General features: G+C 42.3%; 1 protein-coding gene across 1 annotated transcript in view; it reads left to right on the top strand.

Annotated features, from left to right (window-relative positions):
• The window catches only part of COL4A2 (collagen type IV alpha 2), a 181699-nt gene that overhangs the window by 36402 nt on the left and 118968 nt on the right, over positions 1–26329 (top strand). Inside the window, exon 4 of the mRNA XM_006770706.2 lies at positions 10589–10669. Within this exon, the coding sequence (XP_006770769.1) occupies positions 10589–10669 (81 nt within the window). The remainder of the gene's footprint in view (positions 1–10588; positions 10670–26329) is intronic.

The following is a 26329-nucleotide window of genomic DNA, read 5'->3' as shown; positions in this document are numbered from 1 at the left end:
TCTGCAACTTAGCAGTCTTAACACTTCTTTACATCCCTTTCTATTAAATTGCTTCCTTCACTGTTCTTTAAAATAAAGCGCCATATTTACTGTAGTGTTTTTTACTTATTGTGAATTTTACATATCTATTCAACTGTGCCATGATTTTACTGGTGTTTTGACTAATTTTATTAGTACATTGATTACCAAGTTGTCAGGTATTGAGTGGTCTGCCTTTAACACGGTTTTCCCCCAAAACCTTGTTGATTTCTAACAGTTTCTACCAAATTATTGGTTGGAATCTACCAGTGCCTTGATCCTGGACTTCCCAGTCTCCAGAACTGTGAGAAATAAAAATATGCTGTAAGCCACCCAGTCTATGCCAATTTGATACAGCAGCCTGGACAGACTAAAGTACCAGGCATCAGTGATTAATAAAAATATGATCAGTGACAGTCTATATTGAGGATGAAGAAGGGTGACTTCCAGAAATTGATCTATTGACAGACCCACTAAAGAAGTGCAGGACAGTATTAAAATGATTCCAAATAGAAGCATCCAGTATCTGACCTCATTCTTTGTGTGTGTGTGTGTGTGTGTGTGTGTGTGCACGTGTGAGTGTGTGTGTGTGTGAATGCACATGCACATTTGGTTACACCAACTCCTACAGGGTAGCTGACGGGCATTTTGGCTTCAAATTATGCATGCTATGTGGCAACTGCATCATGACATCAAGGAGAGAGGCTTTAGCAATCAGAGCACCTCCCCTGGGAGGACCCTGAAACGTCAGGACACCCCAGCCAGGATCTTGCACCAGGACATTGGTCGAACAGGCCAACATGAGCCATATCATCAGTGTCCAAGGAGCCATGACAGGAAAGGGGGAGTCAGATTGGTAACGGGGGTCTTTTGTGGAGAGCTGAACAAGCTGTTTCAAATGTTTGAAAAGAAAAAGAACTCGTTCTCACTTGAGACTTTGGTGGCTGTGTTTCATTTGTAATTCAAGACTTTGGAAATCCCAGAGAGGAAGTGGTTTAAGATCAACCTTTGGAATCAAGTGGGTAATACCCAATTCTAAATAAAACTCAGCCGTAGATGCATAAACGTATGTAAATTGCAAGGGAAATAAATCTTCAGATGTCTTAGGAGCTGACACTGTGGCTGCCATGGATATTATGAGAGGCAATGGATATGTGGGATTAATGAATAGATTCCTGGAGTTAAACAGGAATTAGAAATAGAAGGATACCAGAACTCAAATGAGCTAGACATTAGATGACAAAGAAGAAACACATTAAAAGGAGGCAATTCATACTTCAGATAGGATATTTCATACTTCAACAAAAAAATTACCTGCCTTTCAAGGCATGCTCACTTGGCTCTATGCTAAATCTTAAAACTGCCTATCGATTTACTGCCTAGCTGACCCCCACTCAGCCTGTACAATTACTGATTTGTGCCTTGCCTGATTCCTGACTACAGCCACACGCCCCCCATGTACCTTTCCTTCACTGTAGAGGTTCCAAATTTCTAGACTAGATGACTCAAGATGAGGCCATTTTAAATCTCCACCCAGCATCTAATGAAGGAATGCAGCAATGAGACCTCAACCTATCTCAGGTGAAAGATCACTACACTGAAGGGACACTGTGGAAGGAGGGAGGAGTGCTTGTGGGTAGAGCCTATATCACCTACACTCAGAGTGTCAGAACCTACACCAACTCCTACATATGCCAGAGTGTCCAGGAGCATCACTGCCTTCCCAGCTAGTGAGGAGACATATTTGGATTCTGCTTTTGGCCTGGAGCAGGAGAGTGAGCTATGAAAAAATGGCCAGAGCAGAGATGTGACAGAAAATGCCAAGCCCCCTTTTCCTAACGAGATGGACCACTTGTCTTCACCTGCAGGACCAGGCCCACCCACACTCTGAGATCATTTCTAGCCCTGGGCAAGGTATTTCTCAGGAAGCATTGGCTCATACAACCTTGGCTGGGTTTCAGCCCTCATTGCTGTGTCTAGGGGTCCATGCCAGAGAGCTAGGCCTGCACCTGATACTAATGACCGTTAAGATTTGTACGGTGCAGGAGACTTCATGAAGCACATCATTGAATCTTCCCAACAGACCTAGGAGAGGGCCACTATCCTCATTTTGCGCAGAGGGCACTGCTGTTCAGAAAAATGAGGTCATTTCTCTGTCAGGACTGCCCTTTGCCCTATCAGGACTCCTGGTCTACCTCATTCCTACCTTCCAGCCTCACAGACTAAACAGTCCCTGCTAGGGGCCTTCCTCATCCTGGAGTTTAACAACTTGAATGCAGTCTGTCATTTAGCCTACTTTATATGTCATAAGCATAAATGATGTAATTTGAGAAAGTGTTCTGGCTCGGCCTTTGGCCTACTGGCACTCTCTGTGGCTGCCAACAGCCTTCCCCATTTGGTTAGATTCCTGAATTGTGGGGGTTTTTTAGTCCTACCTGTCATCACCCAAGCCCTGGCAGTAAAGGATGGCTATCATAGGTACTCTTGTCAATAGCAAAATCTATTCAGAAAACACCCCAAGACTTTGAGCTGCCTGAGAAGAGAGAAAGGGTGGAAAACTCTTGGCTAGTCATTGCTCGTAAAAACGTGTAAGTCTTCAAGTATAAAAACCATGTAGCTTGTTGCTGATGACTCAAGTCATGAGCACCCAATGCCATGCCTTCTGGTTATGTCTGCTGCAAAGGTGAGCCAGAAGAAGGAGTGATATTATCCCTCAGGTATTCACCTGGGCAAAAGCAAAAGAACTCCTGGAGGACATGAAGACCGTCATCCTAGAAAGACCTTCTGTAGGCCATCGTCTCTCTCGTGAACTATTGTCATCCTTTCTAATACAACATCCCCCCTCTCGCCCTGCCTTCTCCTAGCCCCATGATAACAGGCAGTAACCTAAGACGTAACTGCACTAGAACTAGTTGATACTCAGTAACAGTCCATTGGAGTAGGTCATTTTAAATGGGTGAGCACTTTTGTCCACCTGTTATTTCACTGTCTACAAATGCGGCAATTTCAGGACCATCTAGACTGAACACATTTACTTTGGGTGTCCTTGAAATGCTATTACACAAAGGAAACTGAATTGGCTGGATTTCCCACCCCATTTATTGGGAAGAAGGGTTTTGTTCTGTGTGGAGTGGCTGTGATCTGCATTTCCTCTGCCATATACTCTGTCTTGCTAATACTATGTTGGAATTATTTCCTTAATTTCTAAAGCTGCATGTGCGGAAATGGCTTATATTTCCTGTTTTGATAAACTAATAGAATTTTACTGGGAAACTTGTTCTCAAGCTGGCTTTCTTCTTTGTTGGCCCCTTTTTGGATTAAAGGGATAATTCTAAAAAGTCTTGCTTGACTGGACTTGCGACAAAGACAAAGACTTATATAGATATATTTTTTTTTACCTTAAATATGAAAGATTACTTTTTTGCAATAAGAAATGTTTGTCTTTTATGTCCGTTAGAATGGGTTATTCAATATCCTTCTGTGCAGGAAGCTGGGGTTGGATGCTGGGGGCAATCCAGTGGTAAAATATCTGTAAATTCCCTACAGAGACTTGCTCTTTTTGGCTGGAGGTATATTGGCTTAAAAAGACTTTCTTGGACAAGAAGTTTCTTGGAACATGTGGAGGACAAAATATTCTTTGTTGTAGGACAAATGAGTTTTGTTCTTGCATGTTCATATAAATTTGATTAATACTCATTTCTTATGTGCAAGTTGAAAACAATGGCAAGCATATATATATATATATGAAAAAAATGTATCAACTTTAAATGATATTTACATTTGCAGAAAGCTGGGTACATGTCCATGGATTTGTTCTTTTAATATACATGGATGGTTCACACTGGTAGTTATAGAAATAGCTAGTCTCAAAGAGTCTAAATCTTTTATGTGTTTTGTTTTCTGGCATTCCACTTGCTATTTAAACTTATTTTTAAATGTCCTAAATATGAGGACAAATCTGCCATTGGGAGAAGTGACAATGAGCTGTTTTCTCGGTGTTTTTACTAGTAAAGGGAGCCACTCCCCAGATGCCCATAGAGGAGAACCCCTTTCACCAGGCAGCAGAGGAAATGATCCCTAACGACAGCAGCATGATACTCCCTCCTCCTGGTGCCAATAGATTGCACAAATAGGAGGCAGGGCCAGCAACACGTGGGACCGGATGTTCCCTTAAGCTCGCAGCTGTTACTATTGATCTCTCTGCCCTGACTCTTTACTGAATTCCATTTATAGATGGCAGAGCAAAGTCCCTGCTGGCAGCCAGAGAGCCACTGGCTCAAGGCAAGAAATTCTCCACATGACTCGGATAGGTTCCTGGTTCAGGAAGCTAGAACTCAACTTTCCTTAAAAGATTCCGTCACTTCTGTTCTACCAGAGACAAAAGACTGACCGAGGAATCTAGATCATGCATCTGGGATGATTTGGACGTGTCTAGGATGGACTGAATGCCCATGCTAATAGATGTCTTTTTAAATCTTTCTAAATGTAATGATGCCAAGATTCGGATAAGGCTCCAAAGCAAAGAATTCCTATATAAAATGCTAACCAAGAAATCTCTTGTTCAGAGCTCTCCACGTTGCCCCTGGAAACCATGTGCATTCCATTTGAGTAGAATATGATCCAGGGTTTCTAGAAAATGTATCTTATGCCTTAAGACATTGCCAAATGGCTCTTAAGGGATCTAAGTCATTTCCAATTCCTAGACTTTCTAATAGCATAGTAGTGCTGGCTACCAGCTCAGAGCAGGGAGAGTCTTAAAAATGATGTTTTGAATAAGGACAAGAGAATAAAAAATGTTTTGGCACCCTGATTGATTAGAAGCTTAGCAACTGAGTCCTGAGGGCTCAGAGCTTCTCTAAACATGCCACAGGTGGCAGGGGTCAAGGGGAGCCTGAGGGCTGACATTTGTCTAGGACAGACATCTCTGAGTCCATTTTAGGCATGGAACACACTGAATTCTTACGAAATACTGCTTTCTATCCCACCAAAGGAGATGGCTCAGTGGGTTGCTGCTCTCCCATTGTCTCTGAACAACGTCTCTTCACAATGCCAGTCTATTAATGTAGTGCAGTGCTCTACAGACTTCAAGGTGCTTACCTGGAAATTCTGTTAGAAAGCCGGTTCTGATCCAGTCAATCTGAGGTGGGGTCTGCAATCCTAACAAGTGCCCAGGTAATGCTGATATTGCATCCATACTGCACTGGGAGTAGAAGTGGTCTAGATGCAGAACAGCAGCATTTCTAGCATGGATTGATTGATTACCTCTTTGCTGTTGCGTCTGAGCCCCTGCCTCTAATCAATCAACCTTCCTTCTCTCTCTCTCTCCTCTCTCCCATTTCAGTAGTGATACTATTTTCAGGCAAATATCCCTGAAACTCTTTGTTCATTATCTTCACCATGCACTCTCACTCCTTCTCATTTCTTTAGTGTCCACGGCTCTCTCCACTCCACTCTTCCTTGCCAATATTAATTGTTTCAGGGATTACCCATTCTTCATCTTTTTAGGTATAGCCCAGAGATATTCCCAGTCTACTATGCTGTGTATGTCTAAGCTGTTTTCTATCTTATTTTCCAAAACTTATAATTCACATTTATTTTTCAAAACTACTGGCAGTTCCATAGTACTTTCTGAGATGTCAAAAGCTTACAATGATATCAAAATTAACATCCCTTTCCCTGAGTCTGCAACTTTCTTAATTCCTCTACTTTTTCTAGAAGGAGCAGGTGAGACCAGTGGGGCCTACCTAGTCTCTAGGTTGGTGGGTGACCGGATAGCTGCCAAGATGGGAGCACTTACAGGTCCTCAGTGAATGTTCGTTCATTTGCTGAAGGAATTAATGATTAATCCTCCCCTCCCCCACCCCCCCCCAGGCAAACTCCTTCCATAGTTTGGAAGTTAGAGCCACAGTTTGAAATGGTCAAGTGAAGCAGTTGAGATGGCTTCACTTGAGCAAGGAGGCCTGAGGATGTCCCACACCTATAGATTGTCTTTTTCCTGGATTATAAAGTGGATTGAAGTTGAGTCCTGAGACAGGAGTTGGGGGATAGGGCAATGTAAGGGCATCCTGAGGGTTATAAGAAGAATGGGTTCAGTTTCACTCCAATCCAAGAGGCTCCTGGTTCCCGAATGATAATAATCCAGAGGTCTTGCTTTCCTGGGCCTAGAGGGGAGTGGTTCTCTGTCTCTCCCCTTGGTAGTAGCAGCGAGGGCCTCAGGTCAGGCAGCAGGGAGGTTCTTCTTTGTGAGTAGGCCCATAAGAAGGGAGTACAATGGAGCCCAAGTGAAAGAATCCTGGCTAAGGTAGTCCTGTCAGTCGGTTATCTGATATGATTTTAATGGCACTCACCACAATTTAAATTATGTAGGTTTCATTGTTGACTTAATTTTCTTATCAGCTTGTTTACATAATCTATTCCCTACTTAATATCCATGGCCCAGCACAGCATATGGCCCCCAGTAAAAATTCAGTGAAGAATGAATGAATGAATGAATGAATTTGCAAAGTGGAAGAATGGATGAGTTATCCTCCAGACCATCCAGCTGTCATATTAGTTTGGAATTGGGCGCGTTAAGTGATCTCTCCCTGCTGGAGCTGTAGGAAAATGTGCCCGTGAACACTCAAAGCTGGGGAGCACGTGACATAGGCTCCCTTGTGGTCCCAGAGGCTGGATGGGAGCAGTTTCTGTGAATATGAGGCCATAGGACTTGTGCATGTTAGAGTCAAGCATTCTCTAGGGGGTTGGAGCCTTTACCAGTTTTCACAGATCTTCAGCATAATTGGTCTCAATGGGCCATGGGCCCTTTTCTGCCCCACGATGAAGGACCTCAAAACAAGGGGGAGAGTTTGGGCCAGCTCAGTCGAAAGGCTGGGGCGTGGTCCATGATAGTGGACACTCTCCACACCTTAAGCAGGGTCTATGGGAGCCTCCTGCCCTGGGAACTGTATCTCCTTAGATGCCTAGACGGTGACCTCACTGATCTGTAGGAGGCCTTGGGAAAGCATGGTTTTGGAATGTTGCTCTATACAGTGCTCCAATGGGAATCCAAATTTGAAGTGAGAAAGTATTGGAGGATTTAATTGATGTTTCTGAGAGAGCCTGACCATACAGGTGGGAACTTGCCTTCCTGGAGTTAAAGATCTGGACCAGGGCCAGCTTGTCACCTTTGAGGGTGGTAGGCAGACCCTTGAGGTGGATGTAGGGTAGGAGGAAACTAGGCATCTTTATTAAGGAATTGACAAGAAGGATCATGCTTTGTCTGTGAGTTGTGCTGAGTAATAAAAGCAAGGGTAGATGAAAGGGTTTAGAACATGGGCAGTGGTTGCTGTGAGCTTTTAATATTCTGTTGGGCATGGGGTAGGGGCTAGGACACAGACATAGGATGCCAAAGAGCAGTTCACACACTCCTCATCCAAGATCCTCAGAAGAGCATTCAGATCCTGAGACTGTTCCAGAGTCCAGGTCCCATCAGGGGAATGCAGAGGCTCAGGTCTGAAACTTGTTCAGTCTTTAAGAGACGTCTGGAACACATGCCCTGCCCTAGTAAAGTAAATAATTCTGTTCATCCAGAGACCTGGCATTCCAATATGTGGTACTTGGGGCTCTTGTAGATGTTGGAATTCATAAGAGTCCCTCTGCAGTATATGTAAGATGCTGATGAGAAAACACACACCCCCCACATTACATCACACACAGACACGTGCACATACACACAAACAACACACACAGGGGCTAGAATTTTATGATAGAAATTGTCTGTGGCTTGTAAGGTGGAGGGCTACCTCTTGACGATTTATTCCTCACCTCCTGATACAGGGTATCTGAGCCACTGACACGTAGTTGAAAAAGTGTTGAGACCAGGAGCTATCGACCCTTCAGGTCTTAGTTCCAAAAGCAAAGAAGCACTATTAAATGTCAAGCAGGTTATGAGTTCTTCATAGTCTAAGAGCTGTCAGCACAACTCACAGACAAATTCAACGTATAGCCTAAGCCTAGAATAGAGAGTCTGTTGGATCAATTTGAAACCATTAAAATCATTTGAACCATTGATTTATACACAAGGACTTGGCAGGTGGCTTTAAAATCAAAACTAAAAATAGCATGTAAAACACCAGATGGAGAATATGAGTTTATGCTTCACCCATTAGACTGAGGAGTCCCCCTACCCTTTCCAAAAACTGCTAAGTGAATTATTGCATGAACCAGGGACACCTGCCAACATACCTATTCATTGCACAGTCATTTGTAATACAAAGTATAAGTAGGGCAGTCCATATAGACTTCTCTCTTTGGTGCTAAGGGTAGTTCATAAAACTGGGGGCTTAGCATGGAGCTTGATTTACCTAGTATAAAAACCAAATATTCAAAATCATGGAATTTAAAAATGAAGCCTACCCCCACCCCATTGATAAACATTGAAGTCATAAAAATTGGAAAATACCTAGAACCCTATTTTGAGGGCATGAAAGGATTCTCTGTGTGTTTACTCTTACGCTGTGGAACTCATGCTGTTTCATTGCCTCACTCAGGCCAAACAGATAACCAAAAGAAGATTCAGAAGGCTTTTCCGGTATTGGTTTCTTTGCAAGATTTGAGATTTTCAGACTTTTTTAATTCTTTAAAGTAGTGACTGATATTAGATTAGGTAAAGAATTACAATTAAGACACACAAAAAATTGAAACTTTCAATGAGACCTCTCTACAAGAAGAACATTGAGTAGTTATTAAGGTGTAAGGTAAACTCTGGCCAGATGGCTTCAAGTCTGAGTTTGCTTGTGTACCCATCTGAGGATGAACATTCAGGAAGGCCGTGCTAGCAGAAGTTACAGAGGCAGCCAGGTAAAACATCAGCATTTCCATGTGAACATGCAGTACCGTGCCAGGAAGGGGAAGATGCTAGCATGAAAAACAGATAGAAAAGCTAACAAGAGGGTGTTGCTACGTGGCCATCCTGTTTAGTCATTGGGAAGAGAATGGAAGATCTGTGGTGAACTGAAGTTCTGTTTAAAGTTGGAGTGAGTTCTGTTGTCTGGGGAGTGTTGCTTGCATGGTAGCATTTGACTCAGTGCACACCAGAAGCTAACTGTGCCCAGGGTCCCTTGAGTATAAGTGCCTGCTGATGGGCAGTCTAGATCAGCCGTGGGCAAACTACAGCCTGTGGGCCGGACCTGGCCCGTTTGAAATGAATAAAACTAAAAAAAAATAGAAGACTGTACCCTTTTATGTAATGATGTTTACTTTGAATTTATATTAGTTCACACAACACTCGATCGATGTTTTTATTCCGGCCCTCCGGTCCAGTTTAAGAACCCACTGTGGCCCTCGAGTCAAAAAGTTTGCCCAACCCTGGTCTAGATGAAGGTGACAAGGATGAGAAACCAGATAGCAGATTCTCCTGTGAACAGCTGCACCAACTCACCTTGGGGTAGATGGGAGGTTGGAGCGAGAGGAGAAGGGCAAGGCTTGGCTGATCAGAGAGAGAGAAAAGGGCCAACCCAATTGTCATTTCCTGCTCAAAATATGTAGTACTGTGAACGCAGTCTGAAATGGAGAGCTCAGACATAGTGCAGTCTCCAAGTCCATATTTTACCTGAAAACCTAGATCAAGGGCAAGAAACACCTCTTTCCCCTAATTCTGGTTGGCATTGTCCAGTCAGAGAACTCTTTCAAATTATCCACTCAACTCATTAAAGACTTGTAGCTCAGTATATGATTACAAGGTCCATTATGCCACCCAACCTGACTAAATAAGTACTTCTCCCAACCCCCTCCTCTCTTACTGCCCATGAGCCTTGCTCACAGAGTGAAGGGAAGAAAGTAGGCTTCCTCTGCAGGGGGATCACCACGGATGTCAGGGTACCTATGTGATGGAGGTGAGGGTTTGTCATCCTATCAGGTGTATTTGCAAGTTCTGCCTCCTCATCAGAATCCCCCTCCCTTTAGTCCACCAGGGTCTGTGTTGTGGGATGGGGACCCAGAGTTGCCCTGCCGTTCTTCACTTTAACCTTGAACATCTCCAGGATGAATCCCCCACATTTCCAGGCAGAACGAAGGGCGCTTTCTATGTGCCTGGAGTTTCTCCTTCATACCAAAGCTCTTAACACAAAGCGTCCTTATGGGTTTACTTCATGTGGGAATCCCTGGATTCAGGGGCTGTTCTCCTTGACTTTCCAGCCCTGGGATTTAGCTTGACATCTGGCACTTAGTACGCACTGAAAAAAGGCGTATTGGCCATGGAGTGGGCAATACTAAGAGTGACCTTAATGTAAACTGTGACTTTGGATGATAATGACAAGCCATTGACAGTTTGTAGATTTTAACAAATGTCTCACTCTGGTGGGAGGAATGTTGATAGTGGGGGAAACTGTGCATGTGGGGGTAGGGGTTATATGGGAAATCTCTGTACCTTTTGCTGTGGACCTAAAACTGCTCTGAAAATTAAAGTCTGTTTGTTGTGAATGAATAGATAGTTGTTAGAATCGGAAGTACTCTCAACAGATAGCATGAGGATATGTGTTATAGTTGAGTATTTTACATAACTTTCTCTTTGCTTTGTATTCTTTTTTTGTAGGGTGTGAAGAAGTATGATGAGCCCTGTGGAGGGAGAGACTGCAGTGGGGGCTGCCAGTGCTACCCTGAGAAAGGAGGGCGGGTAAGTCATTGCCTTGCAAGAAAGGTTATGATCTTCCTTATACTCCCATTGTAAATGAGAGGGCCTTAAATTGCCTGGTTAAGTCAGTTGCATACCTTCCTAAGAAATATAATATAGACATGTTCTTCTCCACTGGAACAGACAGTATAATGCGAATTGGGATCAATTTATAGTACTCCCTTAAATTGATAATAATGCTAACTTTCTTAAGCATCTTTTCTCTTATTCATTGCTATGAATACCTATGTCTGTGTATGTATATGTATAATGCAACTATTTTTATACTTATTATGTTGTACATAAATATATGTTTTATAACAATATTACATAGAGAAAACATGGTTGCATTCGTACTGCAGAATAGATATTCAAACTAGAGAGCACCAGCCTCATACGAATGAGAATCATTCTGTTTAAATTATTCTACTCATTTTCTGAATGTCCTTCATGTAGCCCATTTCATAGGTAAGTAAGAGAAAAAAAGGTCACCCCAATTTATTATCATAACACCTGGTAGAATTTAAACTAATATGTTCAAGCAAAGTGACTGGCCTCTCTGTTTCCATTAAAGCTGATGTTTGGGTCTTGGCATTGCTGATTTTTAAGACACTGTTTATATTTATATGATTAAGCCCAGGTTGGTGTGGGCAGCAGCATTTTGTTTTAGGACACAGTCTCTTGAGTCTTTATGCCTTGGAATCATGTATTTTCCTCTCAGATCCACGCTTGTCTGATGCCAGGTTGTGAGAGACAGTTAGGAATTCTTGCCAGCATTGTCCTGTCATTGGAAACAGAAATTAATGCAGCCCTTAGGTGTCCCCAATGAGTTTCACCAACCGGAATCCTGCAGTCAGTTTCCAAAGTAGCCTTCCCCATTCCTCCCAACTCCCCCCCACCCCCACCCTCCACCACCACCAAGCTTGGGCTCTGTGGCTGGGTGTTCTCATACATCCTCTCCTACCTGAGTCCTCTCCAAAAATCAAATAAGTAAGACTTGTAACAGGGAACCCCTTTATAAATGTGGTGGTTGTATTGAATACCCTGTGACTCATCATTTTTGAATGGCAAAGGTCACCATTGAGGAGTGTCTTGCCGCTACATCCAAGCTTGCATCTCCATGCACTGTGTTCCCATGAGCTGCAGTCCTCAAAACAGCTTGTTGTTGTTGTTGCTGTTTTCCTCATGGGTTCCTCTGTTTGGAGCAGCAACTTTACACTGTAGGAATTTCTAGTTGAAGATCCTTTATCAGCATTTCAAAAGAATAAGTATTTTTTTTAATCTGAAAGCCATTTCATGAGATTTAAAATGCCCCTGGGGTCCCTTGCTATAGATTTTCCCAGCGATGCTCTGGAGCAGTGATGGAAATGTCTGACTGCAGAGCTCTCCTCCCTCAGCTCTTGACTGGCCCAGCCTTATTTGGGCGCAGGGAAGATAAATGAGTGGTGTACAAATATCTGTGAGACTCGCCTGTGTGGGAGTTTGCTCCACTCTAGAGGGACTCCACATTCTTCTCCATGTGATCAGCCAAACAGAACCCAAACTAACTGAGGAGAAAGTCATACTGGGTCTATTCTTTTCACTTTGTACAATTATTTAATGCAGAACCAACACATTAACATTTCCCATGATGCTTTTACAAGAACTTTGTTCTTCAGTAAAGCTAGCTTTTTCTGATTATTTCAATAGATAATGCCATCTGTGCTGCAATATACTTTTATAAAATGCCAAAGGTCTTTTCAAAAGTGTTATTAAAAGGAAGATTTCTAAGGGCCTCTATGTCTTTCCAATGTAGTGAGTGTCCAGTACAGGCATTGAAACCTTTTTACTCCCCATCATCCCTAATCAAGAAAATACCTTGAGTCTGTTCCTATATATTGTTGCCAAGTAATGTAGAAACCTGAGACCTTCTGGTTAATTTGATTAAAGAGAGTAACCCAGAACCCACAGTGGACTTGACTCTCCTATATTCAGACAGGTTATTAATACAGACCGAATTCACCGGAGATCTGGCAGTTGTCTGAGTAGTTTGTTCAAGAGACAGAGCCAATGGTACCCCACTTTTTGGCCTGGCCTACAGGATCCACTGTCCATAGTGTTCAGATGGCTCTTCTCTTCACACTGCTTAATGGTCCATACTGTCATTGGTGTTGGACCTAGACTCACCCTGTGATTGGACCATACAGATCCAAGTTGGGTTGTGTTATCAGCCAGTACCCAAGGCTGCCCTATTGATTCGGTGTGCAGGTGTGCCATTGAACATTAATCAATAAGGTGATAGAAATGACTCATGGTAAAAGGTAAGAAAAAAAATCTACTGGGGAGAGATAAATGATGTCATTTATCATTTTCTATGGGGTAAGCCTAGTATATTACTGGAGATATTTATTGTTAGGACAGTTGCATAGACTTCATTAAATCATTTATTAAGATGTAGTGTCGCCGAAACCGGTTTGGCTCAGTGGATAGAGCGTCGGCCTGCGGACTGAAAGGCCCCGAGTTCGATTCCGGTCAAGGGCATGTACCTGAGTTGCGAGCACATCCCCATTGGGGGATGTGCAGGAGGCGGCTGATCGATGTCTCTCTCACATCGATGTTTCTGACTCTCTATCTCTCTCCCTTCCTCTCTGTAAAAAATCAATAAAATATATTTTTTTAAAAAAAGATGTAGTGTCTCTTGCAGTTCTACAAACCTGGCATGGTATATGTATTAAATATTTGTGGATTAACAAATTTATCTAAATGCATTCCTATAGAAAACATGGTTATTTCTGTCCTGCTTGTGGCTTGATAGTAATTTTTTAAAGTAATGTAATGCATAAAAATAGCAGTTGGATGGATTTTGCTGTCCGGGGAGCTGTGTGCAGAGTTTGTTCTTTCCCACAGCTTCCCTGGGGTCCCTTGCTATATATTTTCCCCACGGTGCTACTGTAGCAGCGATGACAATGCCTGGCTGCAGAGCTCTCCACTCCCCAAGCACTTGGCTAGCTCGGCCTTATTTGGGCATGGGGTAGAGTTAATTTGTTCCTCGCCATGGTGACAGCCAACATCAGAAACTGTATGTTACTGGATAACTTTTGGACTCTAAGCAAAAATCACAAATGTACTATGGATTCCGATTCCAAATGAAGTCTCATGTTACTGAATGAATAAGCTCTGTGTAAAACGTATCGAGCCTGATTCTTCACCCCTGAGTAAGTTGGCGGGGTCTTGTCCTAGGGAGAGAATTGTTTCTCACAGGCAGAGCTACACATGGATAATCCCAGTAAGCCAGAAGCTGGAGTAGGAAGAGGCAGGCACTGCGGCCCAGCTGTCTGTGCAGTCCTCACTTCCTGCTCAGAGCCGGATGATCTAGCCTGAGTCCTCTAGTGCACACAGGATGGTAGGAGGACACTGACATTGGGGGGGAAATGATTTGTTCTAATCTGGATTCAGAACAAAACTCTCAGGTTTTGGGACTTGTTGATGAGTTCTTTTTCCAATACAGTAACCTTTTGTGTCTATATATTCCTCTTGCCAGATGTTAACCTATAGGAAGGGGATTCTCCAGGGTGGTGGGAGGGACACAGGCGGAGATGAAAAGAGCTTTGTCTCCGTTCTCAGGAGTTATGAATCCCTAGCCAATTCTCTAACCACCTCTTCAGTTGCTTGGTGAATTAAAAAAAATAATAACTTTAAGAAATGATTTCAGGCTTTATTGTTGTTGGAGGGTCTGTATCTCAAATCATGTCTATGAGGTATATTGGAGTGTTTAAAATTCTAAGTCCTAGTTCCCCAATACTACACAGGGGGATATGCACAAAGGAAGTCAATGACCTAACTTCCCAGACCTCCTCCGCCAGGAAATGTCATACAGTTGTCAATACCAGAGAAGCTGTCCGGCCCTCTTATCTGTTGCTATTCTTTTTCTTATTTCTTTCTTTATATACTATGAAGATGGAAGGTGGTTGAATGGAATGCATTAGGTTGAATTTATGCTATAGAATTTCTACTGAAGCAGAGGGACTGCCACCGTATTATATAAGGTTGATAGTATGGAAAACAGAGAGCACAGGTGAAGCATTGATTAGACAAATAAAGCCTTTGCCTTTGCACATTTTTTGTTGTTGTTTGTTTTGTTTGCCCAGCGCAAATTTAATGTGCATTAGGAAGCTTAACTTAAAAACCAACAGCATCGTAAAAAGATGTCATTCATGTTCATAGCAGTACATAATCCTTTATAAATGCATGCCTTTGCACATTAACTCACGTAAAAGGTTGTCAGATTCTCAGATCTTTCCAACTGAGGTCGATTTTAATTTATTATTTCAATTACTTAGGCAGGTTCCTGTTCTCCCGACCCTTTTTGGTTTTTGACCCTAAACTCAGATCAGATAGGTAATTTCAACTTTTTCATGACATCAACCTTTACAAGGCACTTGTTTTCCTAGGCGATCATATTTCAAAAATTCCCCAGCCAGGTGGCTCAGTTGGTTGGAGCGTCATCCTGTACTCCAAAAAGGTTGTGGGTTTCAGAAGCCATTCAGGAGACTTCTTTAGAAAAGCTATGTAATTTATAACTTACTTATGCCACAGAGCTCTCCAGGCGGGGAAGGCTCCTAGGAAAGGCAAAGTAGTTGGCTATTAAGATTTAAAATCAAATGTATTCATTCATTCAGCCTTGTAGGGGCACATCCAGGAGGTAACGGATTGACGTTTCTCTCTCACATTGGTTTCTCTCTCCCCTCGCCTTCCTCTGTCTCTGAGAATCAATAAGCATATCCTTGAATGAGTTAATTGGCATCTTCCCCATCCCTCAGCAGTCATCCAACCCACATTCACCCTCCATGGGCTTGACAACATGAGCCACAAAACTGGAGACCAACTCCCAGAAGGTTGCGATTGATAAACGCACTCTCTTAAGCAATGACTGGGTGTTTGGTACAAGTTATCTTTAGCTGTTGCTGGAGTTTCCCACAGTCTGTGGGTCCCTGGACTCTGTACAAAGTGTGAGGGAATAATTCTGAACCTCACAAGATTTCTCAAGTTCAACAATATAAAGTGAAAGAAACCAGAGAAACTGAGTGGAAGGGGAAGCAAAGGTAAGAGTGAAGCCCTTGGAGATGGGTGGAGATGGATGAATGGGAACCCAAGAAAATTGTCTTTGGCACTCCCTGTCAGCTCAGGTGGGAAACAACCAAGAGATGAAAGAAGCAGCCCCTAGCCTCAGGGAAAGGACTAGGGGGGACTAGAGCAGCTGTGAACCGCACGTGATTGGCAAGCTCTTCCCTCTAAGGCGAGATGGAGTCTTGCTAATAATAGTGTCTTCTATTGTGTGTTGCTAGCCATAACCTTTACCCTTAAATGTGTGTAACCAAGATTTCAAAATAAAATGGAATTTTTATTTGAAATGGCTCAACATAAACCTGAAGCAAAGTAGTTGGCCATTGTGATGCCATGGAGAGATACTCAGTTCAGAATGTATGTACTGTGTGCAGTCTGTAATTCCCATAGGTTTCCATATGAAGTGTGGCTCTCTAGCTTAGTTATTTGAAGACACTTGCAAGTGTCAAATAAAAACACCAGTGCTACTGTGGCAGGCCTCTTTTCAAACCAGCAGCTTTGTTCCAGGCACATAGTTTTTAATGGTATGCTCAGCATACTTAAAGGAAGTCATCTCCAATATTTTATGCACTATCACAGCCCAGAAAAGGCAAAGAATTATTCAGAAATAGTAGAAAGTCCGCCTGGTTTCCGGGCTTTTATAACCCTTGTCTACACATAGCTCCCAACCACTTTCAAAATCGTGTGGTTATTTTTAGTGTGCCTTGGGAACGGCAGTGGATCTGGCTGATCCAGTGCCACAGTAGCTGCAGCAACTCGGTGACTTGGTTATTTTCTACAGGAAAATAGTTTGTCAGCAGATTTGGACAGTGCCCACCTAACTTGTACATCACATCTGGTGATGTGTTTTCAAAGTGATATTTTCTTTTATGCCTTCCATCGTAGGAAGAACCCAGCTTCCTGCTAGCAATGGAATTTCACATTTCTTCAACACTCAAAATATGTATTTTTTTATCCTCTGTGTGCAAGGCACTTGTCTAAGGACACCCTGAACAGCAGAGGCCCTGAGATAAGGGTGTGCCTTGTATGTTTAAGGGACAGCGAGGAAACCACTGTGGCTCTAGCAGAGTGAGAAAAGAGAGACTCGGGGAAGGTTCTAGAGAGAAGGTCAGGACAGCGAGAATATTGGGTAAGAGCCTTAGAGACCATCTGACTGAGTGAGATCAGAAGCCATTCAGGAGACTTCTTTAGAAAAGCTATGTAATTTATAACTTACTTATGCCACAGAGCTCTCCAGGCGGGGAAGGCCCTAGGAAAGGCAAAGTAGTTGGCTATTAAGATTTAAAATCAAATGTATTCATTCAGCAGATATTGATTGCGCATTGCTCATAAGGTAGGCCCCATCTAGGCACCAGGAATCCAGAACTAGCAAAGCAGTCACTATCCCTAATCATTTTTTTAATTTTCTTTAATAAAAGGAGGAAGGGAGAGGGAGAGATAGAAACATTGATCTGCTGCCTCCTGCATGCCCCCTATTGGGTATCGAGCCTGTAACCCAGGCATGTGCCCTGACCTGGAATCGAGCCTTGACCGCCTGGTTCATAGGTTGATGCTCAACCATGGAGCCACACTGGGCCAGTCTAATCTTTTTGAGCTGGTATTTTAGCTCTGTACTCTCCAATAGAATTTTCTGCAAAGATGGAAATGGTCTTTATCTAAACTCTTCACCACGGCTAGGTGAGCCTTTGAAGTGTGGCTAGTGAAATGGATGACTGAATTCTTAAATGTTATTTACTCTTAGTTAACTAAAAGTCAAATTAAATACCCCACGTGGCCAGTGGCTCCCATATTGAAGATCCCAATTCTATTGAGTGTGGAGAGTGGAAGAAAGAGACAAAAACTTATAGTGAATAGGTAAGAATGTTCTGATTATCACATCCTAGACAAAAATAAAACACAATAAAAAGTCAAGGTTTCATGAAAATAAACCAAGATTTGGTTCCTGCTGGGCTTATGTCTTTACAAAAAAGTTGTTATCTTAAAAAATATAGAGAGCACCTTGGAAGTGGTGTATATGCAGATGTGTCAATCAGCCAGACAGGAAACTTTTAACTGGTTCATCACCTCATCCTCCACCTTATTGCATGGCCTCCTGTATTTTTTGCTTTTCCAACTTGAACCCTGATCAGGGCACTTCCCTTCTAAAACTTCTTGTCTGGTTTCTCCAGTGCAGGTCTGGTTTCTCCAGACCTTTGGTAATCCAGTCCATAGCTTCAGAATGTAACGTCTCTCTTGCTTTCTTTTCTGCAAGATTAAGTAAGCATTTTATTTTCTTAAAGTTGGATTTTTTTAATAAACTGTTGTAGCTATGAGTTAATTATGCAGCTGGGGAGATAGAGGCAATTATAAATGTTTAATTTCAAAAGGACCATTATAACATTCCCCAGGTTTGATGGAAAACGGGCCAGTTTGGCGCTCATACAAAAAGATGAAGTTTTATTACCGCCTCAGTGAATGAACTTAAAGGGCATCATTAGAGACAAAATCAGTGGTTAGGGGGAAAACTGATTCCCATGACCATTGAAATCATCGTTTCCTTCATCTGAAGCATGACCAACTTCATCCTGGATTCTGTCGTTTCCTACCTGCAAAATACATTGTTAAATAACAGGAATCCTGAAAGTCATTGGTGAAAATCAGTCACCGTGCTTGTGGCCTAGCGTTTATCAACCTGAACAGAAATTGCCCTGACACAGCAGTGAAGCAGGTATTGGCTAGGTAATGTAGTCGGCGGAGAACACGTTTATACTAGGTACAGTTCAGTGATTAATAATGAAGCTTCGGCATATTGATGTCTTAGCTCCTGGGTGCAGAGGAAGAATTTTCAGTGTTTTCACATTTTATTTATTCATTTCTTCCTCTTCTGATGGACACTAGACACACACACACACACACACACACACACACACACACACACACACCAAAAAAAAAATTGCGTGGCAGCCTATGCCATATTCCTTCATAATGGAAAATTGTACTGCATTCTTGACTCCACATGTTCATGGAAGATAATTACCTCAGTGCCTCAAACACAACAAGTCTTTAGTGAGGTGTCTGTTACCCTGGAAATACGCAGGGTAGCCTAGCCCCCTATCTCTTTCTGGGAGAACCATACACCCATAACCATACATTTTCTTCTGAATTACATCCAAACAAATCATGGACGAGACACTTTCAGAGCTCAGGCAAAAGAGGGAACAAAGTTGAGAGAGAAAAGTTAACACTTTTTTAAATCTAGGCAGGTCCCTGTCCCCCCAGCCATAAACTGTGATCAGATGTTTTTTTGGAAAGCAGGGATGTTAGTGACAGCATGGCTTTTGCAGAAACACAGAAATGACCCCGTGAGGCAGGCCAGCTAGTCGGAGCAGATGGCAGAGGAGCATCCATGAGATTCCCATAGATTTTGTGTGGCGGCCTCAGCAAGCAAAACCTCGGAGAGATAGGCTCTTCACACTGGCCACTGTCTAAGAATGGTGACAACACTGTTAACTGGTTCTGGTCTAAAGTTGATAGTTCTGGCCAGGCTGATGTGGCTCAGTGTTGGAGCGTCCACCTATGAACCAGGAGGTCATGGTTCGATTCCTGGTCAGGGCACATGCCCGGGTTGCGGGCTAGATTCCCAGTGTGGGGCATGAAGGAGGCAGCTTATTAATGATTCTCTCTCATCATTGCTGTTTCTCCCTCTCTCTCCCTCCCCCTTTCTCTCCGAAATACAAAATTGACAGTTCTGGGGAAAGGGCCCTTTGTGGCTTCAAGGAAAACATAACCAGGATAGTGATGATTATTTCTGAATAGTGTCTTGACTGGAAAACCTCACACAGACTCCAACAGACAGTTGATAAACTCAGATAGAGAAATGCGCATTTCCATTGTTCTTCTAAACCAAACTAAAGCTCGGCTTTTAGAAATCCTTCATTTTTCCTACCTCTTGATGGAATGTTTTGACAAGTTGAGCATTAACGCATTTCCCTCTTTCTGGTAGACAAGGAACGCCAGTCTTCAAAGTCCTCTGTTTCGTTTCATTCACTTCCAATTCATTCTTAGTAAACAATTGCAGGATTTCTAAAGAGACCAGTGCAGAATTCTTACCAGCCATGGTATACTTTCTAAAAGCTACACTGAAAATAGAATTTTTTTTCCTGAATTTGTCTTCCCTCTCCGAATTGGAAAAGAGTGTCTAAGATGGTTGAGTCTTCATGTGGAAAAATGTACAACCTTCCTTGGCTAATACAAGTCCAATGACCTTTAGAGTTGGACAGTCTGTACTAGAGGCTAAATGCCCTTGCGTCTAAGTACTCTTACATCAGCTTGCTACTATAATAAAGAGAAAACTAATAGATTATTTTGCAAAGTTTTGAATTACTTTTTGTTTTCTTCCAGAAATAGTAAAATAATAACCAGAGGGGGAAATGGCAGAAATGACCAAACCAAATAACCTAGGCGTATTTTCTTCACTGAGGGGCCTCTTGAACTTGCCACCTAAATGCACACATACTGGGGTACCTTGGGAAGAAGGAAACTAGGGTCATCTCATTTCTGCCCTCTTTTTACTTTCTTTAAACGGAGGGAACTTTTCGTGTCCTTCATAGCCAGTGGCAAAGATGCTGCAGACATCGCCGGCAATAGGGTGAACATAAATTTATTTTTAACTGCTTTAGGCATTTCAAACTTTTCTCAAGAAACTGCACAACCTGAGACCCTGAACAGCCTACAGTTCTGAAACCTCTGGCAGCCCACCCGAACTCGTCTGTTGTGGTGTAGACAACCAAATCATTCAAATTGTCAGATGTTTGACTCATATGGGAAGTACAAAGAGGCCCTCAAAAGGGCCTATGTCCCCACTGATTAGAAAAGTCAAAATACCCCTGTCCCGTTGCCCTCTGTATGCAGCCTGGAAGTTCGGATTCTCAAAGAGCTGAATCAGGAATTGACTCCAGTAACCCAATACAAGTCCTACATTGATTATTTCCTCCTAGCCACCGGAGGACATTAACAATCCTGCCATAGGAACAAAAGTTTTTGCATCCAAAAACACTGCGAGGGTGGATAATTCTTAAGGCTTTGGAACCAGAAAGAAAAAAAAAAAAAGGAAAAGGAAAACAAAATGAAACGGAAATAATTAATGCTGGGTAAATAATATCTTTGGCCTCATACGTTTTTGGCTGCGTTGTCAGCATCAATGTTTTTTATTAAATTGTTGTCTTTATATGGCACTGTAACTGGTTTAAGTCTGTTTTAAATAAAGCAGTAGAAGGATGAATGAACTCTACGGTGAGGTTGGTGTCTCTGTAATAAAAATTAAAGGGCTGGCATGTTTAAGCTCTGCATGGTAGCAATTATTTTTAAGAAAATACACTAAGTAATGAGAATGGCATTTTTAAAGCCTTGTGAAGATACTAGGTATGTTTCAAGAGAATCCTAATGTCAAGATTACTTTTATGTGTTGCACACATTTAACCTCTGTCAAAACTAGCCTTCCTTAGATTTGGTAAAAGACATATTGCCATGGCCTTTGAGGACGAATGAATTTGCAAAGATTTGGAACAACAACAACAACAAAAAAAACCCAGAATCCTGTGATTCTCCAGGAAGCAGTTCTCTTTTGTTTATGTTGCTTGTAGCATCCTATTCTTTTCAACCCAGTTTAGAGAATTTACAAATCTTATACCCAAGCAACCAGGATGCACACTGCACTGAGGGTGAGACTTACAAACCTTTTGATTTATTTATTTTTATTGACTTAGAGAGGAAGGGAGAAAGAGATAGAAACATCAATGATGAGAAACAATCACTAATTGGCTGCCTCCTGCATGCCCCCTACTGGGGATCGAGCCCGAAACCTGGGCATGTGCCGTGAACGGGAATCAAACCCAGACCTCCTGATTCATAGATAGAAGCTCAACCACTGAACTACACCAGCGAGGTGAGACTCACCAATCTTCAACAAGAATTTACTCTATGTGCCCACAGCCCCAAGAAACACCATTACAGCCCAAAAGAGAAGGATTGAATATGTAACCCAGGCAATTCAAGCACAACTCTGAGACAGGAAAGCAGGTTTCCTCATGCAAAGGCCTTGGGGTATATTCAACACCTGCTATTTTATAAATATTTGCATTCCTCTTCATAGAATGGTAGAATTATTCATCTAGTACATTGACAAATCTCTCCAACATCATACCCAGGAAGTAGAATTATTCATCTAGTACATTGACAAATCTCCTCCCCAACATCATACCCAGGATGGATGGGAGAATCCATCTGAGAGCAGTGAATATTCCTTCTGTTCTTAGAGGGCTATAGGGAAGGAAGTTGGACAGACTTTCCTGGTAATTTAATGGGGAGGGAAAACAGCATAGAAATATTTATGTCTAGAGTAAAATTTATTTTTTTAATCAATTAATGTAAATTATAGTATATTATTGCAAAAGAAAATAATCTAACTCCTAAAAGTTGAACTGAAAATTTTCAGTACTTCAAAAACAGAATTTTACTTTGAGGTTTTCATATAACATTGCGTCCCGCTTAAAATTTCAAGATAATAAGATGCATTGCACAACTGCACTTAAAAGATAACTCAATGCTAGACACGCCATTGACAAGAAATAAAGCTAGCATATTTGATCTCCTAGGATATTTCTTACCATTCCTTATCAGCTTTCTTAGAAGTTATTTCTCCTCTACCCAGTGCTTTTTATGAACTAGTTTTCCCTTTAAAGAGTATATTTTGAAAGCACGAGATGCCAGGGGAGTGACATTAGCCAGCTTCTCCTTCAGTTGTGTAGAAGATGAACTAAAGAGCACCCCAAAAACATGGGATTAACATCTCCTAGATATGAAATAAAGTTATATTAGTGCCATAATTGTTTTCTATTTAAACAGACACTTTTTAAGCTCTCAGTCCACTAGAGGCAAGGAAAAGGAGGTTAAACTAAATGATAGCATTAGGATGCTTAATTTGAAATCCAAGAAAGCTACAATAATGCATTTAGCTACAATATAGCTACAGTGTAATATGCATACCTTCAGATGACACTGTTGAGGAGTGGTTCGTCGACCAGGTGACCACTGCACCATGCAGGAGGTGGCACCCACCATGGCATCTCCTGTGGCTATTGCCACCAAAGCTCTGGAGAAAGTTGCAACGTAGAACAAGTTAGCTTTGACCCACACGTACCTCCTCGTCGGGACCCCCACCCTCTCCATTGTACCCCACAAATACAGACTAAGTTGCCTGGCCTCCAGCATTTCACTCCAACCGTGAGCCCCTCACACCCCTATGAGCTTTCTCTCCCATCATTTCTTTACCAGCCCCCAAGCAAAACCGCATTTCCTCCAAATGTACTGACCTCAGCCAAATTTAGGAAAGAACATGGTCTCCTAACCTTTTTCATATTAAAGTGTAGGTTGTTGCTTTCACTGCACCCCTGACTCCCTGACCAATTGCTCGTGTGAAAACCGTCACCTCCTTCTAATCACTTTTCTCTGTGTTTCTCACTTCCCTTCTTTGGTCTGGCCTTCATATTTGAACTCCGATTTCTAGCAGCTGCCTGACCAATGAGGAGTAAAGTGGAACTGTTTTCTCCCCAGATCTAGATGCTATGCTTCTAAAACACTGTCTTTAAAATCATGTCACCCTTCTGTACCTAACACATTACTGCATTGGCTCACAATCATGTGTTTCTGTCAAAAATCTTCCCCCCCCCCCCCCCCCCCATCCCCCCCCCCCCCCCGCCAAGAAGTTTTTTGTGGTAGTCCTCTTTGTTTTTGCTTCTTGACTGTTGGTCTGTCATTTGTGCAATTAATTTTTGAAACTCGATCCAAGAGTTTACTTTGATTCCTGTGAAATTATTGAAAGGTGCAGCTCAAGTTTCTGATGTGGAGGTGGGGAGGATGAGGCCTTGGTATTTTATCTCTCTGTTTCACTTGTCTAAGACGGATCTAATTCAAACACAGACTCTCCATGAGGATGGCTAGTAACCAAAAGTGAGATTTCTAAATGTTAATTGCCACTGGTATTTTTAGGACTTTATTTTAAGGATAGCATTGATGAAAAGGGATCTGTAGCCATCTGCATACCCTCAAGTAGAATAATCAGACTAAGGAAGTAAACAAAAAGAACTTTGTGGATGAAAACGAACTCCTTAATTCCAGAAGATTAAAAAGACTTCTTTAGTAGAAGGAAATAAACTTTAACAAAAAGGCTTCCCTTCAAAAATGTCAGTTATCTTGGAAGGAAAGATGAGTAATGGAAATCCCATGTTGATCAGAAGGATGAATAACTTCGTCCTTTGACACTGGCATTTATGGAGGCTGAGGGACTCTGCACTGCCCCCTGCAGATTTTCCCAGCAGTCACTGAAGGAGCAAGAGAAAGCTCCTAGAATAAAATAATTCTCCTTAGAATTAAGATATATGCCATACAATTAGAAGCGTGGGATTTTGAAATGTTCTTACTACATATGTGTGTATACATATACATGTGTATATTCATGTATTTAAATTTTCTATATTTTGTACTTACTAAATATTTCTATCTTGTGAGTGTGTGTGTGTTTCCAGAAGAATAGCAATTAACTATCATAGAAAACACTTTATCATGTGTTCAACGTGGGGTTTTATTTATTTTTAGTACTTAATGTTATCTTAGCATTTAAAATAAAGACCAGTGTGTATTTTTTTTTAATCATAGTTGACATTCAGTATTATTTTATATTTGTTTCAGGTGTACAGCATGGTGGTTAGACAATTATGTACCCACCTGGCACCATACATGGTTACTACAATGTTATTTATTGACTGTCTTTACAGCCCGTGACTTCGTAATCCCTTTACCTTTCTCACCGAGCCCCGCCTGCCCTGCTTCCCAACTAGCAACAGTCTGTCCTCCACAGCTCAGATATCCCCCCAGATTTTCAGTTGCCACATGTGGTGTGGAACTGGCTCACTTGGGGACTCTACCCCTCCCACCAAGTCTCTATGTGGCATCTTCTTTATATCCTTAGTTATAGGACTGTTCAGCTAGTCTTATATGATTATCTAGGTTGCTTGTTCTACGATTTAATTATAATTTTTGGTGTGGTAGAGGGAAGAGGTACTTCACTATCGTGACCAGAACGACTCCAGTGTGTTGTTGTTTTTTAATATCAACTTATTCAAATTTATTATGGAGAATACATTAAGTTTTACTTTTCAAAAATAGCATCTTTTCTTTTTCTACAAACCAATGCCAACCTACCTTTACAACTTCATTCTCCCCATCCTGTCTTGGTCTCCAAACACAACTTCCTGGCCCCTGTGTCTTCAGAGAAGCTTTTCCCTCCACTTGCTTTGCCTTCCATATTTGCACCCCTGTCCTTTGCTGGCCACTTTCATGAAGTGCTCCTGGGTCACTTTTGTCAAATATTGTCAGGGAGAGGTGAGGGTATGTTGTTTTAGATATTTTTATATATATATATTTTATTGATTTTTCACAGAGAGGAAGGGAGAGAGATAGAGAGCTAGAAACATCTATGAGAGAGATACATCGATCAGCCGCCTCCTGCACATCTCCTACTGGGGATGTGCCCGCAACCCAGGTACATGCCCTCAACCGGAATTGAACCTGGGACCTTTCAGTCCACGGGCCGACGCTCTATCCACTGAGCCAAACCGGTTTCGGCGAGGGTATGTTGTTTTAAATTGCCAGCTCATCATGATAACAAAATCACACAGACAGTGCCTATTTTTAATGCCCTGAAACTTTTCTAGAATACACTGTTGTCCTTTTACATTTACCAAGTTTTTACATCAAACGTTGTCCAGATGTTCCTAAGCACTTTGAACCAGTATTGATAGATATTTTGAAAAGCATAAATGTACTTCTACTTTGGGCATAAATATTCCCCATTCTTTGGGAAATATTTTGGGAGGTTACATCCTATATAATAAAAGCCCAGCAACCGAAATGGCGGAACAACCAGAACGACCAGAGACTAGAACAACCACGACCCCTCAACTCGGCCAGCAGCCTCCCACTGAGTGGTTAGGGGTGATCAGGCAGGCAGGCAAGCAGTTAGGGGCAATCAGGGAGGCAGGCAGAGTGGTTAGGGGAGATCAGGCAGGCAGAGGCATTTAGGGGCGATCAAGCAGGCAGAGGTGGTTAGGGGCGATCAGGCAGGCAGAATGCTTAGGGGTGATAAGGCAGGCAGGCAGAGTGCTTAGGGGGGATCAGGCAGGCAGGCAAATGTTTAGGGGTGATAAGGCAGGCAGGGGAGCAGTTAGGGACCAGTGGTCCCACATTGTGAGAGGGATGTCCGACTGCCGGTTTAGGCCCGATCCACAGGGATCCCTGCAAGATCAGGCCTAAACTGGCAGTCGGACATCCCCTGAGGGGTCCAGGATTTCTTGAGGGTGCAGGCCAGACTGAGGGACACCCCTCTTTCCCAGCCTCCCGCATGGATTTCATGCACCGGGCCTCTAGTTATCCTATAAGATAACTCTAGAATTAAACTTTTCTGCCTCTGGTGTGACATTGGCTATTCCAGGAATTTACTGTCATTCCCATTTCCACCATTTATTG

The sequence above is a fragment of the Myotis davidii genome, unplaced genomic scaffold, assembly GCF_000327345.1.
Source record: "Myotis davidii unplaced genomic scaffold, ASM32734v1 scaffold242, whole genome shotgun sequence".
NCBI classification, from domain to species: domain Eukaryota; kingdom Metazoa; phylum Chordata; class Mammalia; order Chiroptera; family Vespertilionidae; genus Myotis; species Myotis davidii.
Note: the sequence above shows the minus strand (reverse complement) of the source record. Positions and strands in the feature narration are given on the sequence as shown.